Here is an 18,886-nt window from a genome sequence, read left to right as displayed (position 1 = left end):
AGTGCACTGTAAAGGAGCTACTGCTTTTTAACCCTATGTGTACACATGAAGTATTTGGTTGCAGAAATTTATGCACCAAAACTGCATCTACTGGAAGAAAAAACTTGCATTTTAATGTGGTGGGGTTTTTTCCCCCCGTGCATTTGGGGTGGAAAAACGCTTAATGAATTGACGGGCTGCAGTTTATATTGTGCACCAAATCTGCAAGGAAAAAAAATGAGCAACAAGTGCACAAAACGTCAGAGTTCTCATTGACTTTGCTAGCATAAGGATTTGCAAGGTTTTGTGTCAACTGCACCCAAAAAACGCAGGTTGTGCACATAGTCTAAAGCGTAAGAGAGAAAACTACAAAAGAAATATATACTGTGTGTGTGTGTGTGTATTATATATGTCAAAGGGAGAAAAAGACACTGCATATAGGACAGAGCACACCAATTATATAAAAAATGTAAAGACTTTATTAGGCACAAAATACTTACAACACAATTAAAACAATGAATCCCTCACCAGGGCACTCCAATGATTGATGTACATATTAAATGCATAACACCAGTAACTGCCTGATGATATACAACCACATGGTCTAAAATCACTGATAGACACCTCCTCAATGGGAGGGAGCCATACAACCTGCCATGTGGAAAGCAGCCAGTTTTGGACAAACAACCAAGAAAACCGTAAAGCCTGCACACACAAAGGAGACCCTGGCGAGCACCCCACGCGTATCGCCTATCAAGGCTTCGTCAGGGAAAGATAATCATTTTATCTTTGTCTATCAGTGATTTTTAGACCATGTGGTTGTATATCATCAGGCAGTCTCTATAGGGGTTGTGGACCTTATTTTAGGTCTCATGATCAGCACATTGTATCTTGTATTCAGGTATTGGTCATAGCATTTATGGGCATACAATAGGCCAAGATTTTTCCTGCCATATAGATACAAATATTCCTTTATGTACTGGTGTTATGCATTTAATATGTACATCAATCATTGGAGTGCCCTGGTGAGGGATTCATTGTTTTAATTGTGTTGTGAGTATTTTGTGCCTAATAAAGTCTTTACAGTTTTTATATAATTGGTGTGCTCCGTCCTATATGCAGTGCATTTCTCCCTTTGACACGTATCCTTATTCACTGCATTCAGTAGCACCCGCTTGCATGTATATTTATATATATTTTTTGCTGTGCACCTTTATATATTTGATAGTAAAATGTATATATTTTATAGTTAAAAGAAAAAAAATAAACTTTTGAGCTGAATTTTATTTCCACATGACGCCAGTTCATACAACTCCTGTTTTGAAGATCGTCCTCTGCTTTCAAATCTCTAAATGCTTGTTTTACATAATTGTTGGAGATTTGTGGGGAAAATGCCATTGCAGGTTTTAATGTACGGCAAATATTTTTGAGCCCAGAGCCAGAAGTGGAAAATGGAAGCAGATGTACAAAGTCAAGTTCCCATATGCAAAAATTATGGTTTGTTTTCTACAGGCGTGTGCACCGAAAATACACTATAAGGCTATGTGCCCACGTAGCGTATTTTCATGCAGTTGCGCTGCGTTCTGCACCACAGCGTAACTGCATGCGTCCTGCGTCCCCAGCACAATCTATGAAGATTGTGCCTAATCCATGCGATTTGCATGCTGCCGAAGCGTTGCGTTCTAAAAAGCAACATGTCACTTCTTTCATGCGCTTTTCATGCAGCCCCCGCTCTGTCTATGGGAGGGGCTGCATCCAGAGCGCATAAAATCGGCTTTTCATTACGGACTGTTTCTGCAGCGATTTTGAAGCACACGTGTGCTGTTCAAATCGCTGCAGAAATTTCTGCAGGGACAGAACACAACGTGGGCACATAGCCTTAGGCTATATGGGCACACTGCAGTTTTTGTCGCGTTTTTGCTGCAGTTCTGTTGTCAGAAAGTGCTGACTTTTGACTTCCCAGCAAAAGGTCTTTGAGAATTCACATTTGCTGTACACACGTTGCATTTTTTTTTTGGTCTGCAGTTTATTTGTCAAATGTTTGACAAAAATGCAGCATGTTCTACATCCTTGCATCTTTGGTTTGCTTCTACTGAAAAAAACACATGGTCATTACAAGCGTTCTTTTTTTTTTTTTGTACATTTCCAGGACTTTTGGACACGGTGCAACCAATTTTCAGCACCAAAAAGAGAAACATTAGTGGAGAAACTGCTTCCTTTCGCCACAGTTCCCTGTGCAGCTGCACATGTGGCACATCCGCCCCTGCTTATATTTTGTGGTGCTTTCAGATACAAAATGTGCAATTCTGTTATTTGTTCTTTTTTTCGCATTCAGTCTTTTTGCCCTCCATGCTTCCTTATATATATAGCTTCTCCCAAAATTAATTTCTTATGCATACAAATTCTGTTTTGTTTTTCTCCTGATCGAAGTCTCCTACTAGATTGTTCACATGTAGAGCACTGGCACAGCTATAGAGAAAACAGAAATATGTTTTTTCCATAAATTTAGGTTTTATTATTGTATTTTTATGGTTTCAAACCTTTTTTCATTTTTTTTTCCTGTTTAATTTGAGTGAATTTTAGGGTATTCTTCTTTTTAAGCACAAAAAAATAAAAATTTCCTTAGGTTCAGTATTATTACAGTTCATGTATCATGGATTTTTAGAATGAAACAAGTATTTGTAGTTTTCTCAACAACCCATATATGTTCCCTGTTGCATATTTTACTTTTGGTGGGTTTTTGATGTTGCAGAATTTCTGCACAGATTATTTAAATTAGGTTACTTGTGGATTTTCATTGTTTTTCTGTGCATTTTCTTTATAGCATTCATTTTTGACGCTGTGAATTTTGCTCTTGGTGTATCATTGGTGATACGGTCCTGTTCATTACCTTAGACAATAACTAGTGCGTCAATTAGAAAACTGCTGTGTGATCATTACCCAACAGCTCATCCCCCTCAATACACATGCATGCTTTGCTTTTTACTTGTGTCTTTGCTTGAAAACATGTTTATATGGCCACAGCTTTTCCTTTTTAAAGATGTAACAAATGTCAATTATTTTTTTGGAATCGCAGATGCTTTTTCCGTATCTTCATGAGGAGCAAAAATCAGCCTTCTTAAACCTCATCACTCCTTCTTTCCCATACTACCATCAATGGAAATATGGAATGCCCCATACACATTAGGTAGTCAGCTGGTGTGTCTGACCAGCAGTAATATGTAATTGGAGGATCGGTGTGATGCTAAACACTACGAGCAGAAAGAATAGAAGGGTAGTCAGACAAGCCGGGATCATAAGCCAGGAGGTACTGTGACACCCCAGGGCAGTGGGATACTCTGTCCCGGGCGTGTGGTCAACAGGGGAGTCGTGGTAGCGGCCGATGCCCAGTTCCGTGACCCTGGGGGTCGAACCGAAAAAGTGGAAAAATAAAAGTAAAATAAATAAGCGTTTTTTTCTACGCCACTTGCGGGTTGCGGCTATTTTGTAGGAGCCGCCACTGTGACTTTCCTGGGGCGGGTAGTATAATGCAGCTCAGGTGTTCTGGCCCTCCGCAAGTAGGCCTAGGCCCCAGAAGAGGATGATGGTGGTTGTAGTGTGCAGTGTGAGCTGATGATGCACCAATGTAGAAAGGATTCAAGCCACACAGGGACTGCAGTTTAAACTGGTTTTTACTCACTGTTCTGGTACCGCCACCGGTGGTGCTGGTTTTCAGGTGTTCCCATACCCTTTGTTCCCAGTGCCAGCTAGTCACCTAGTGAGCTGTCCTCCATGCACACTTTGGTTTTTGCTGGGTTCCCTGGATTCCTTAAGCACTGGTTCCTTACTCCACAGCAACCCTCCTCCTTTTCAGCTCCAGTTCTTTCTTCAGGTTAACACCTTTCTCCTCACTTTCTCTCACGTCCTCCTCACTCCTGAGGCCGGTTTCACACTTGCGTTGAACGGCGTCCGTCACAATGCGTTGTGTAACGCATGTGACGGATGCCTTGAAAATAGTGTGATAATAAAGGCCACGGATTCGTCTGAAATAACGCGTTGCGTTAAGTTTTCTTTAGCCGAGAGAGAGCCCTCATATTCACCGCACACATCCCGACACTACAGCCCTCATCTTCACCGCACACATCCCGACACTACAGCCCTCATCTTCACCGCACACATCCTGACACTGCCGCCCACATCATCACCGCACACACCCCGATACTGCCGCCCACATCATCACCGCACACATCCCGACACTACCGCCCACATCATTACTGCACACACCCCGACACTACCACCCACATCATCACTGCACACACCCAGACACTACCGCCCACATCATCACCGCACACATCCCGACACTGCCGCCCACATCATCACCGCACACATCCCGACACTGCCGCCGACATCATCACCGCACACACCCCGACACTACCACCCTCATCATCACCGCACACATCCCGACACTACTGCCCACATCATCACCGCACACATCCCGACACTACCGCCCAAATCATCACCGCACACGCAGGCACTACCGCACCTATCATCACCGCACACACACAGGCATTACCTCAGTGACGTCCCCGCTGACAGCGAGACTCACTTCAGTTGCTGTGTGGAGCTCACAGGAGTGGGGGTGTTCTACTGCCGCTCCTGTCAGCTTCATGTAGCAGAGCTGAAAACGTCGTGAGACCTCTATGGATTACGTCGGACCTGGAGGGGTATTTGGGGTTTTTAATAAAGTGGTGAAAGGGTGATTTTTTTTTTTTTTGTCTTCCAAATAAAGGATTTTTTCGGTGTATGTGTTTATTTACTTTCACTTACAGGTTAATCATGGAATGTGTCTTATAGACGCCTGCCATGATTAATCTAGGACTTAGTGGCAGCTATGGGCTGCTGCCATTAAGTCCCTATTACCTCGATTGCCTCCGCACCAGGGCAATTCGGGATGAGCCTGTTAGAGTCCCGGGACTGTCGCATCTAATGGATGTGGCAATTCCGGGCGGCTGCTGGCTGATATTTTTAGACTGAGGGGCTCCCCATAATGTGGGGCTCCCCATCCTGAGATTACCAGCCTTCAGCCGTGTGACTTTATCTTGGCTGGTAGAAAAATTGGGGGGGACCGCACGCTGTTGTTTTTAAATTATTTATTGTACTGCACAATATAGACCCACCCACCAGCGGCTGTGATTGGTTGCAGTCAGACCCGCCCCCATGCTGAGTGACAGCTGTCTCACTGCAACCAATCATAGGTGCCAGTGGGAGGGGGAAGCAGTGAATACTAGAATGAATAATGGGCGGCCGGCATTTTCAAAAGGGCAAAAGCTGCCGGAGCTTTGTGACACTTGTGCAGCATCGCGCCCGTGATCGGAGAGTATGCGAGAGGGGGGGAGAGAGACCAGGAGTGATTTTAAACGATTTAGATAATTCTGCTGGACATGCTGAGCATGCGCAGTAGAACGTTACGGAATCAGGCAGCGGATTCCGCCGCTTAGCGCATAGCGGTGGAATCCGCCACCATAGACAATCATTAGACACCGTGGCGGATTCCAATGGAATCCGTCAGGGTGCGCTATTTTAACGACACAAAAAACCCTACATGCAGTTTTCCATCTGCCCGATGCAGCAAAATAATGACGCTGCATCATGTAGAGGATGCGACGCAGACACTTGCGTTACAGTGCGTCATCCATACAAGTCTATGGGGAATAGCGCAGTGCGTTAACGGACTGTGCTATTTTCCATAGTGGCGGATTGCGCTGAACGTAGGTGTGAAACCGGCCTAACTGACGTCCTCACCGCTCTTAACTGACTTCAGTTTCCGCTCTCTGTTCAAGTCCAGCCCCTCCCCCTCCCGGGTTTCTAGCTTACTGATTGGATGAGCCCCCTTCCAATAGTCAGCTTCCATCAGGCCCGTTTCTAAGCTGTCTCCAGGTAGGGAAAAGGGGTTGTGTGTTTGGTGTATTGTGTTGTCACCGACACTGGTATTCCTGGTCTTGGGAGGACAAAACCAGCTCACCTGTATAGGAACAGATCGCCACTAGAAAGCACGGATAGCAGCGTTGCTAGTGCAAAGGACTAGAAAACAGAAATCTCCAGCTTTCATGTGCATAAAAACTTTTCTTTATTTCAAACTTTAAAATCCGAAATTACAGGACATTGATCCAGAGGACAAGAGCAATATTCATGATGCTACGTGTTTCAGATGAGGTGTCCTTTGTCACAGTATATCATGTTATGCTCTGACAAAGGACACCTCATCTGAAACGCATAGCATCAGTAATATTGCTCTTGTCCTCTGGATCAATGTCCTGTAATTTTGGATTTTAAGGTTTGAAATAAAAGTTATGCACATGGAAGCTGGAGATTTCCTTTTTCTATTCCAGGGTTTGTGTTGTCCACTGGTTACATATTTTGTGGCACCTGATACCTCCAGAGGTGCTACAGTAATGTATAAGGTTCAGGGAGCAGACAGAGACGTGGTCAGGAAGAGGTCCGAGGTCAGAAGCCAAGATCAGAACACTTAAACCTTACAGGAGCCAAGAGCGCACTGAGTAAACAGGAAGTATGACTGGCGAAGTTCAGACAGAGCAGGCGCAGCAAAGAAACAGAACAATCAAAAGGAACGAGGCACATATGAGAAGGCACCTCCCAAAATCGGCGTGGAACCTAGTGCTGAAAGACAACCTGTCAGCCAGTGCACAAGACACAGAGCATTTTCAAATGCAAAATGCTCAGCACAGCGGAACCATGACAATTGACTTTGCTAGTTCAACATCCTAGTTCCATGCATAATCACTTTATGTATAGGAAGTCTTCCATAGATGTGTATGAACACTCTTCTTAACTGCATATGCCTCCAGTTAACATTGTGTTGAATTGGATTTCCTCCAAAAACAGAGAAAAATGATGACTTGCTCGATGATGTCATGTGTACGCAGGTATTAGAAGTATTGCTGCTACCAGGGAAGAATATCTTCACAAACAGGGAGGCCATTGGATGTGGCAGTGTATGGAGACACTGCAGATGCATGTAAAGGCTATGTCCCAGCCATTCTCTCTGCTGCAGATCTACCTTCTTTAAATGATTATTGTATCGAAGCACAAGCCCACCAGAAAGTCAGTGAATGAAGAGCCGAGGTGATTTCTAGTACAATAGTGATGTAATTATTATAGACTGACAATGACTAAACCAACAATGCAAAATTGATGATTGGAGAAAATGCATTGATCCAATTGAACAAGTTCAAGAGGTGTAGAGTTCTCTCTATATAGTCATTGAAAACGAGTTAAGAAAAGTATTTAAAATAATTTTTCATAAGAAAATTAAGCATTTTGCTCTACATGGCTGCCTTAGACGTTCCAAGTGATCCAGTGAAATTTGGTCCCTTACTGTCTCATTATGTATACTTAAAACAAAACCAGCTCCTCTGTGTTCATTACTTCTTTCTAGATATTTCCCATGCTGTCACTTCACTGATCAGAAATGTGTTATGTGGAATAATTGACTTTATGAATGCCATCATTCTGATTATTACCCAGTTCACTACCAGGCCGTGTGCACATGAATAAAAACATCTGACCTTTTGTGTGACTGGTAATTGGACTGATGGCAGTGGCACTTCTCTCTTATGTCTCAGTATCTGTAATTAGAGCTGCCTGTGTTTAGGGTGAAGAGAAATACAAATTGTGTCACTCTTGTAAATATCTTTTAAAAGTTTTCTATTTTCCTATATTTAGAAATGTCTTGAAGCACACTTGTGACTAGGGAAGCTTTCTTTACATGATGACATCTTCAGAAGCCGACTATTAACTGCTGTTAAGATGCTATATGCACGTTTTTACAATTTTAAAGGTTATAATTCTAATTTAAAGGGATTGAAAGGGAGTGAAAGGGATTTTCTATGATTTTAAATTTAATGTTATTTTTTGAGATAGTTAAAAATAACAGGATTGGCTGTACACAGTTACCACTACTGCAGCAAGGTCTCTCCGCCTACTCTTCTGGTTTTTAACAGCCTGCAATAGTGACATGATTGGCTGCAGTGGTCACAGGTAGTAGTCGCATCCTCACCATTGCAGCCTGTCAGCAAAGACCAGATGTATGTCTGGTACGATGAAAAAAAATAAATCACTAGTTGTACCAATCTGCATAGGGTCACATTGACCCCATGGTACCTGATAAGAGTTAATCCCTTAGTACACTTGAGCGTAACTGTACAGCCATTCTGAAATCTAAGTGGGGAGGGGGCCAGGCGCTAAACTCTCTTCACATGCTGAAGATGTCAGCTCTGTTAGGCTGGTTTCACATCAGCGTTTTATTGCCAGTCGGCAAAAAAACGCAAAACTCATCTTACCGGATCCGTTGTCTGCTCAATGCAATGTCAATGGACTCGCAGCAACATGTGCTTGCATGCGTTTGCGTGCGTTAATGTCAGGATCCGGTGAGTTGCAGTTTTTTACCTTTTATCAAAAACGCAACTTGTTGCGTTTTTCACCTCCGTCCAAAAACTGCATGTCTCCGGATTCTGTACATTGCGGCAGTAGCTGCAATGTATTTCAATGGGCGCCGGATCCGGTTTTAACAGTTGCTGCAGGAAGGATCCTGTTTGCTGTACAGAACATGGCCTGAATATCACTCTCTCACACACACACTCACACACTCTCACTCAAACACACTCTCACTCTCACTCACACACACTCTCACTCACTCTTGTCCAGAGCTGCATCCACGCTGTCATGGCAGATTCAGCTCACTCCCGATCACATGACTTTAATGCCCGCCAAGCTCCATTAAGCTCATTCCAAACCACATGACTCATAAACTGCAAGTCACAGGATCCAGTAAATAACACTTACGTTTGCATGCGTTCAACTCAAATTCAACAGGATCCAGTCACATGCAGTTTGCATTTTTTTGCCTCAAGGGAAAAAAATGCTGATCTGAAACCAGACACAGCCAGCATCTGTCACTAACCGCAGTAGCTGGAGCTAAGGTTCAATCACTGATGTCAATGCCCTGCTCAATTTTGACAGCAGCGTTTTAAATGGAATAGTCGCTAGTATGGCACTCATCGGCCAACCACCAAGCAATCCCCAGTGGATACCATTTTTGTACTCTTGTGAAACCCAGCCACAGGCTGAGCTTCCACAGTACTACATTGCTTTTTGTATTGCAGTATTTAATTCAAACGATTAGACAAACACAGGTTTAAGTTCCCTGAGGTAACGGAATAAGAAAGTAAAACATTGGATAAAAACATTTTTTTAAAAGTATAAAAAAGTGAAAATATTGAATAACCCTCAGAAAATTTACATATTTGATATCGCCACCCCTTAAGTCTGGTGTATAAAAATCTAAAATTCAACCCGTATGGCAAATACCGTAAAAATGAAATGAAATTAGAATAGATTCTGGGCTGAAAAATAATATGACAAACTGACCCATCAACAAGGAATTCCTTAAAATAAATTTTCCTATTTCACTGTACATTGTATAGCAAAAAAACAAGCCCATATACTGCACAGTTAATGGAAACATAAAGTTATTTATCATTACTTTGTGTATGCGTTTACTGTTTAGTGTTTTTAATGTGATTACAAATAAAATAAAGACCATCTATTAGATGTTTAATTTTGGGGTGCTGTTGGTGTTATCACTGTGTGGGGCACGTGCAAAAAGTATACTTTATGTTCCTCTGCAGTTTTCTAACAGGAATTTCTGCTAAGAGGCATCTATGGCTATGGCATGTATGGGAAGCATAATTTCTGTGTTTCATATTTTTGAAGTGCCCCTTAGATTTAAGTTTCCTACAAATGTCCTTCTATGAGGTGAGTCACATTCAACTTTTTCTACAAAGGAGCAACAGTGCAATGATAATGATTTTCAGGAAATATATAATTTGGTATCAATCAGCCTTAAAATTTTCGCATCACAGGTCTTGGCCGGCATCTTCTATTTACTTGGAAGTGTAATGGTCTGTTTCCCTCTGGAGGCACCACACAATAATTCATGGGCTGCCTTAGTCCCATGCCATCCATAGCAATGTTAATTGTTATGAACTGGTAACCATGGACGATCACAAAAAAATCCCATTAATCAGGAAAAAACAAAAACCACAAGAGTAGTTGGAAACTAAACTGACCGCAATCTCTATTGGACAACACAATAAGTAGCAGTGGGATGTTCCTAACACACCTAGACACCTCGTCACTGCTAGAGAAACTTGCTACACCTCAAAGATAGAAATGAGGAATCCTAACTTGCCTCGGAGCAGTCCCCAAAGGAATAGCAAGCACCCAACATGTAACAACAGTGGTGTAAGAAAACACAATACAAAGAAAATATAGATTAGCAAAGGTGAGGCCTGACTTACTAGATACAACAGGACATGAAAGCTGATTGCGGCCAGCAAAAAACCGTGCAAAAAATACCAAACGTCTGATAGAAAAAAAGCCTTAAGACCACACGGTCTTTCCCCACTATATCAGGTACTCTGCAGATATAATGGGAAGGAACAAAATCACAGAACAAATAATATTCAAAAGTGCAAATAAACAAAATCAGAACAGGGAGAAACTCCCTTTCTTGCTGAAAGGACTGCCCTCTCAAAAATAGCAGAGAGCCAGAGCCTCACATGTAAGAAAACAAACACAGAACAAAATGGAAAAAAAAAACACACACACCCGTAGGTGCAAAACCAGCAATTAAGCAAAGAAAACCTGCAGATTTATTTGGAATGAATTCTGGCACAGGATACATAGAGGAAACTGAAGGACAAACTCCAAACCATCTTCAGAGGCAGAAGCAAACATTTATCACCGGCAGCAGCTAAGCAGAAACTGCTCTCCCTAAATATACCAGGCTGGTCTGCAATATGACTTCCTGGATTCCTAATTAATTCCAACACCTGTCTGAGTCACAGATTCAGACTCAGCTTCATTACCATTTCTGGCCACCAGAGGGAGCTCGACACCAGCTCCCGCTCGGATGACATTCACAATAGCCAATGATGGGTTGAACAGTCGCAAAGAAATGTAACATCATTGCAAGGCTACATTCACAGATCAGTTTGTGTTTTTCTGTCCTCTTATGTGGCATATGTTTTGCCTCCCTTCTATATTTTGTCTTGCATCAGTTATTTTTTTTTTTTTTTGCTCGTCATTTTTTAAAAAAACGTAAGGGGTTGACCGTGAACTTTTTTTTTTTTTTTTTGTATCTATTAAAGGGCTGGTCCAAAGGCCAAAGTAATTTTCATTCTAAATTCCTATCTATTAAGTGCCATAATGTAAACTAATATCTAATATACTTGTATTATAAATTCCCTATCCCTCCTTAACTACACAGTGACTGATATTTTACTTATTTTTTTTCCCTATGTCATGATTTCACCACTCGCAGTGTCCTAGGGACTCAGTGAGTGACAGCTCAGTTGCCCTACAGAATCAGCAGCAAGCTCGGCTGTCAGTATTGTTAGTGACAGCACAGCCGCTTACTTTGGCTGGGTCTTCTGGGTCTCCTGCAGGTGTCGTCCGTTCAGCGTGATTATCTGGTTATTTAGGTGGCTGACAATGGTCAGATCATTGACAGTTGTTGCTTTGCTTGGTGGTGTCTGCTGAGTATTCTGCTATTCTGTTCTTTGTTGCCTGACTTTGAACTTTGCCTTTTTGACTATTCATTTGTATTGCTCTATTGACTGACATATTCTGACCTTTGCTGCCTGACCCTGGACTTTGTCCTCTGACCCATTGTTTTGCCTTTCCCTTTTGACTTGAACATGCTCTCCTAGTATTTGACCATTGACTCTCTCTTTCCAATGACTTGTCTGGGAAAAGTGACTCAACATCACGCCCTACTTCATTCTTGATGATGCTTTATTTGAAAACCCCAAGTGCATGCTGGGATGCCCTAACAACGTGTCATCAGGGGGCAAACGCGTCAGTCATGCTCTTTTAAGGGGCTGGGTGAGTCCCTGCGAATTGTGCACAATGACATTGTCCACTCTGTTGTTAGCTCATATCAGCAGTAATGAGTCGGCAACAGAGCGGTGTAAGAATACCTGGCATGCAGAGACCAGTGACGTCACTTCCAAGGGTGGTGCTGATCTCTGCTCGCCAGGTATTCTAATACCACTCATTTGCCGGCTTATTACTGCTGATCTGAGCCAATAACAAAGCGGACACTGTCATTTTCCACATCAGACAATGCACAGGGACTACTATTGAAGTACTCAGGTACTCAAACAAGCATCACTGATGACACTTTGTTTCAGGGAGGGGGCAAGGGCTGGCTGTGACTGCAGCCTCTGTCCCCTGATGAAGCCTTGCTTGAGTATCCCAGCATGCACTTGAGATTCACAAATGAAGCGTCATCAGACAGGAAGTAGACGACAAAAGTAAAATAAAATGGCAGTTAGTGTAGTTTGGGAACAATAGGGAGTTTTTAATGCAAGTATATTAGAAAATAGATTAGATTACGCTACTAAATAGGGATTTAGAATGAAAATCACTTTGATTTTGGACACCCTTTTAACTTTTTTTTTTAAGCACTTGATCAGATACAAATGAATAAAACATAAATGGGAAAACTATAGAAACAAAGTATCTTCTGTATTTTATCTGTTCTTAAAGGGAACCTGTCAGGTTATTATGCACCCAGAACCACGAGCAGTTCTGGGGGCATATTGCTTATCTATCTAACCGTCCCTGTATACACTAGAATAAATAAAGGGATCTCTAGAAAAAGTGTTACTAAAGATCTTGTATCGTATGCTAATGAGCACGGGGACTAGTCCCCTAGGCGTTAGTTCCCCTGGCTATTCGGCCCCATTAGCATGTTAGTACGCCCCTGTAGGAGTGCTATCATAATAATGAATGCGCAGCGTCAGAGGATGATCTCACTCTCACCTCTCCGCCATAGCTGCCCGATGCTGGATTTCAGTTCAGTGCGCATGACCCCAGATGTTGAGTTTTGATGACTTCCGATTTCACACTGTATAGCCTCAGTGGAGGTCTCTCCTAAAGGTGGCCATTTATACTATTTTACTTTTGTAACAGGGCTTGCTCATTTAATAGCAAATGATTATTATCCCAATTTCGGTGGAGACAATTTGATGTTTTCCCAGTGTTTCTTGTCAGCTGCAGCAATGATCGGATATAGGATTTCACATTATCTGATCTGTTGATTCCTCTGAGATAAATCACGTCAGAATTATCTGTTGGCCACATACCTCTATTCTTCTATTGACGTGCATATGGATCATCTGTAGCATGAATGATCAGGGACTGTAGCATGAATGATCAGGTCCATGTCTATAGCCGCTGTACGATTTTGATCACTCTAAATGGGATGTTTACAAATTTCTTATTATTTTACCGATTATTATGGTAATATGTGGTCATTTTAGTTGTGGTGCAGTTATTTCTAAGGAGGTGTCCTATTCAGTCACAATACAATGAGTTTTTAGAAGCATGTAGCTTAAAAAGTATCAGTAGCTATATAGAGACTACCATGTCGCTTTTAGGCCCTGTGCGCATGCTGCGTTTTTTGCCGCGGTTTTGCTGCATGAATTGCTGCAGAAAATGTTCATAACCTTTCTGCAGTGCACACTGCATTGTTGTTTTTTTTTTAGTTTTTTTTTGTTTGTTTTTTTTTCCCCTACAGGTTTTGCAGCAAAAAGAATGTGCATGTCACTTCTTTTCCGCAGGTACCTGCGTTTTTTGCCATAGATAATGGGAAATACGGAAAATTTGCTGTAAAACCGCATGCGGTTTTCGGGTGCGGTTTGCTGTGTGTTTTTTTTTTTTGTTTTGTTTTTTTGTTTTTTTTTACCGCAGGTACAGTAATCTTTCAGAGGGTGCGGAATTTTCTTAAGAAAATTCCATTTTCTAGTGCGTACAGGGCTGTAGAAGTTTTATATAGGTAGAAGTTCCATCTTTTGCTTGAACTGGTTTTCTCTTGCTGCTAAAGGCCCATGTGTTTAGGTACTTTATTCATGGTGCCAGCCTTATAACCATGTCTCCTGACAAGGTTCTAACTATAAAAGGTCTTATTGGCTAGTTATTAGGCAGGTTGATGATTCAACATCCGATGAAACACATCGTCAGTGTTTTGACAATTTTAAGACCAATGAATAATATCTTCCTATCTGTTTCAGATTCCAGCAGTGTTGATGAACCTATCGCTGAGGCTCGCAGTTGGTGGACACATGATGCCCACTTCTCTCTGTTGTTCCTGCACGCTGTGATTTGCTCATGTCTATAAGAAGGAAGGATGGCTCATGGTATCCCCTCGCAAGGCAAAGTGACAGTGACAGTGGACGAATATAGTTCCAATCCCACCCAGGCATTCACACATTATAACATCAACCAAAGCAGATTCCAACCTCCTCATGTCCACATGTAAGTAGACCCCTTAATTATTCTTTTTGGTTATGAGTTCCATGCATAAATGCTTTGATGAATTGTTCTGTTCTCAAGAGATATTCAACTCAAACTGCAGGCCTATTCTTGGCACGGGGAGGACCCTGGAAATGCTCATAGAAATTATTCCACTTATAGCTGTACATAGTCTGAACATGTATTGCAATTTCACTGCAAGTTTTGTAGAAAGTTTTATATATATATATATATATATATATATATATATATATATATATATATATATATATATATATATATATACAAACATAAATATTACATTTCAATACACACATATACATTATATATGTGATTAAAACAGCAAAAATTAAACTGTACCTGGTAAATGCTCAAGAGATTTAGCATCCGTAGTAGCTATCTGGCAGTGTTGCCTGCGTGTCTTCTGCAGCTAGTATTTGATGGTCTCAGTCAGCACTAGAGATGAGCGAGGTTCGAGGTTCGCCAATTTCATGATCGAGTGATTTTGGGGGTTGCTCGAGATCGAACTCGAACTAGAGCTTTTTGCTAAAAGCTCGATAGCTCGAGTTACGTTTGAGAAAGGTTTGATCAGCAAAAAGCCTAGCTAGTTACTAGCTGGCTTTTTACTGTAATAGTGTGAGTCACTGTGATTCACACTGTGCTGACACTTTTGCTGCCATCCTAAAAGTGTCTGGAATACTAAGTTACTGTTCCTTTTCTGTCCACTGACCCACAGAACCCGGCCACTGTACCCACCTGCCCACTTTTGCCACGCTATTTTTATAGCAAACAGTGCTGAAACTTATATGTATAAATACATGTGTGGTCAATATAAAGGACTGGCACATGACTTATTTCTTCCAAAGACAGTACTAAGGACCAGGGGGCACTCACTGCGAGTGGAAGAAAAGCGATTCCAACAGCTAAATAGGAAAGGGTTCTTTACAGTTAGAGCAGTCAGACTGTGGAATGCCCTACCACAAGAGGTAGTAATGGCAGATACTATAACAGCTTTTAAAAAAGGGCTGGATGATTTCCTCAGTACACAAAACATTGTTGGTTAACTTAGTGGCATCCACAAAGTGTCTGCTATAGTAACTTAGTGTCCTACTGGTGCCAAGCAAGTTCCACTACCTCTGCATTCTACCCTCCTGCACATTTTGCTATGCTATTTTTATAGCAAACAGTGCTGCCAGTTATAGGGCCATAGTTGCATTGTCAGGGATAGTCAGTGTTGGTTCTTCAGATGTCAATAAAGCTAGACCACCTCTGCAATCTACACCACCTCTCCATTTTTGCTACCACATTTTAAGCGTCCAATCTTGTCGCTAACAAAATGAGTGGCAAAAGGACAGATGCTGGTGGAAAGGGGAACAGGCGTGTTGGAAAAGGAAAAAAAGTTTTTGTCCGTGGGGAAGGTGGGATAGGTAAATTAATATCTGCTCAAGATAGGCCATCTTCCAGCAAAAGTAAGATGTCTACTACTTTCCGTGGACAATCCGATGTGCTCCCTTTTTTACGGAACAAAACAACTGGAACAAAGGTAGACGATGCACAAAAAAACACATGCTTGAATGGATCTCAAGTGCTCCAATAAGTGGCCTCTCCTCCACCTCAACTTCAAAATCCAAAAAACAACATTCCTCTGAGTTGTCATCTCAATCGCACTTGCTTTCTCCGAGCTCTCAAGTCTCCACCCGCCCTGCAGAGTATGGTGTAACAGAGATGGCTGAGTCTGCAGAGCTGTTCAGTCACACTATAGGCTGGGAATCAGAGGTCTGCTCCCAAGCTACAGTGAGTACAGACAAGGAAATGGTCTGCAGTGATGCCCAGAAGCTTTGTGACTCAGATTCTGGCCCTGATGACCAAGTTTCTGAGCATAATGTACACCCTCATTCCCAAACTATAACACCTGTTGGTGGAGACAATGAGGAACATACTGATGACGATGAGATGCAGATACCAGATTGGGATGACAACTTAACTATTCAGTCAGGGCAGGAAGAGGTTAGGTCTGAGGGCGAGGGGTGTGCAAACACAATGCTTGATGATGAAGTTCTAGATCCCACATACTGTCAACCCTCAGTCGGGCACTTGAGGAGGTCACCAGAGACAGTGGAGGAGGATGCAACTGACGACGAAGTTACCTTGCGCCTTCCTGGACAGAGGAGGAGTACTGGAAGCGCATCTACAAGTGCATCCTCAGCCACCACTCTGCCTCTGAGCACAAGTCGGGGTGGCTCTGCAGGTCACATGTCCTCTAAGCCTTGCCTAGCCTGGTCCTTTTTTGACCTTGCAAAGGATCTCCCAAATCATGTGATCTGTAAAATTTGTCAGCAATCTAAGTAGAGGTCAAAACCTCACCAGTTTCACAACTTCTTCCATGAATCGTCACATGAATAACAAGCATAAGTCCCAGTGTGAAGCTCACTGTGCTGCAATGCGGCCTAGCGGAGCGGGACATACACCGCCTGCCCCTTCCAGTGCATCCACGCGCTCTTCATCTTCTATGACTGTGGGGACAGCTGTCAGACCTGTTCTTCCACGCAGACCTTCCACCACTTTAACCACAACAGGCAGTTTGCTTGGTAGGTCGTCAGTTGGTTTGGAAGGGGAAACAAGTGCTGGTGTACAGCTCTCTCAGACATTGAGAGCACCAACTTTGGATGAAGGCAACATCATGTCTCCGCCTGCACTTTCCTCACAGACCAGAAGTTTTGCAGGGACACCCTACTCACCACCGTCTCCACACAGCAGCCAGATCTCGGTCCCTCAGATGTGGACAAATAAAAGGCCATTTCCTTCGAGCCATGACAAAACTAAGAGGTTGACTTTATCCCTCTGTAAGCTCTTGGCTACGGAAATGCTGCCTTTTCCGCCTGGTGGACACAGAGGATTTTCGTGACCTTATGGCCGTCGCAGTGCCCAAGTACCAGATGCCGAGTCGCCACTACTTCTCCAAGAAAGGTGTGCCTGCGCTACACCAGCATGTCGCACACAACATCACCGCTTCCTTGAGAAACTCTGTGACCGGGTGCATTTCACCACGAATAATTGGACCAGTAAGCATGGACAGGGGCGTTACATGTCGCTCACTGGGCACTGGGTAACTATGATGATAGATGGTGAAGGGTCTGCTGCACAAGTCTTGCCGTCCCCACGACTTGTGCGTCAATCCTCTGTATGTCGAAGTTCCTCCACTGCTTCTGACTCCTCAACCTCGTCTGGGTCCTCCACCTCCGCTTCAATCCTGCCTGGTCAGGCAACCCGCATTGCAACTGCGCACAGGGAATCCTGCACACCTCCTTACTATGCTGGCAGCAGAGCTCAACGGCATCAGGCGGTCTTTAGCTTGAAATGTCTTGTAAATAAGAGTCACACAGCGGATGAGTTGTGGTCAGCGCTGCGGTCTGAGTTTCGTAAATGGTTGTCTCCACTCAACCTGCAGCCAGGGAAGGCCGTGTGCGACAATGCTGCAACCTGGGTGCGGCCCTTTGCCAGGGCAACGTGACACATGTGCCTTGTATGCAAAAACACATAACATAGAGGGATCAAAACCACTAGCACATTAGGAAGACTATAGATGCAAAAACAAAGAGAAAGAATGTGCGCAAAAAGTGGGATCACCAAGTATATGGATATACAAAAAATCTTTATATAGAAAAAGACACAAATACCACACACATGTATTAAAATCAATTAAAGCAGCAAAAAGCTTACAAAAACACACATTGGGTGCCAGTGGTATGCCACCCAAAAAGACCTCACACCCTCAAGGAGCCAAAAAAAAACCCCTTTAGAAGAAGATAATATAATAGGTTATGTTATGGAAAGACCAAACAATGAGTATCATCAGAGATATATATAAAGTGTCCATAGACTGGACAATCAGCATGACAGATAGATGGAGTACAAAGTACACTTTGAATTTGATCAAAACATACATGTATTTTTCCATATATATGAATTATTATTAATCACTTTTATCTGATGGCAGTGTATTATACTGTTTTTGTATATAGTTTTGTTTTGCAATTTTCTGTAATTCTGTATGTATTTCCTGAACGATCACTTTGAGGACTATTTGACTTCTGTTCCTGCCGCCCTCCCCCCTTTTTCTGCCACGTGACCCAGTCAACACCTTGGGTAATGAATGTTTGTGGAGCCCCCTTTTTGGGATTTTGTTGATGCTTTTTGAAGGTCCGGGTGTGCACGCATGTGCATGCATGTGGGTGCATGCTTATATGTGCTTGTTATATTAACATATTGCACTTTTTGATATCCTATGTACAGACAACATCTTGGGTGATGAATGTTTGTGGAGGCCCCTTTTTGAGACCGTGTTGATGCTTTTTGAAGGTCCGGGCATGCACGCATCTGTTGCGCGACACGGGCAAATCGCTGCCCGTGCCGCACAACATCGCCAGACCCGTCACACATACCTGCCCGGCGACATCGCTGTGAGCGGCGAACCGCCTCCTTTCTAAGGGGGCGGTCCGTGCGGCGTCACAGCGACGTCACTGAGTGG

At 42.9% G+C, this 18,886-nt stretch overlaps 1 protein-coding gene across 3 annotated transcripts in view; it reads left to right on the top strand.

Moving 5' to 3' along the window:
* The window catches only part of MPPED2 (metallophosphoesterase domain containing 2), a 442,278-nt gene that overhangs the window by 54,865 nt on the left and 368,527 nt on the right, over window positions 1-18,886 (top strand). For all 3 annotated transcript variants that reach the window (XM_075326561.1, XM_075326562.1, XM_075326563.1), the window contains exon 2: window positions 14,118-14,361. In XM_075326561.1, coding sequence (XP_075182676.1) covers window positions 14,234-14,361 — 128 coding nt within the window. In that variant the 5' untranslated portion in view covers window positions 14,118-14,233. The remainder of the gene's footprint in view (window positions 1-14,117; window positions 14,362-18,886) is intronic.

This window comes from Anomaloglossus baeobatrachus, chromosome 10 (genome assembly GCF_048569485.1).
Source record: "Anomaloglossus baeobatrachus isolate aAnoBae1 chromosome 10, aAnoBae1.hap1, whole genome shotgun sequence".
Taxonomy (NCBI): domain Eukaryota; kingdom Metazoa; phylum Chordata; class Amphibia; order Anura; family Aromobatidae; genus Anomaloglossus; species Anomaloglossus baeobatrachus.
Note: the sequence above shows the minus strand (reverse complement) of the source record. Positions and strands in the feature narration are given on the sequence as shown.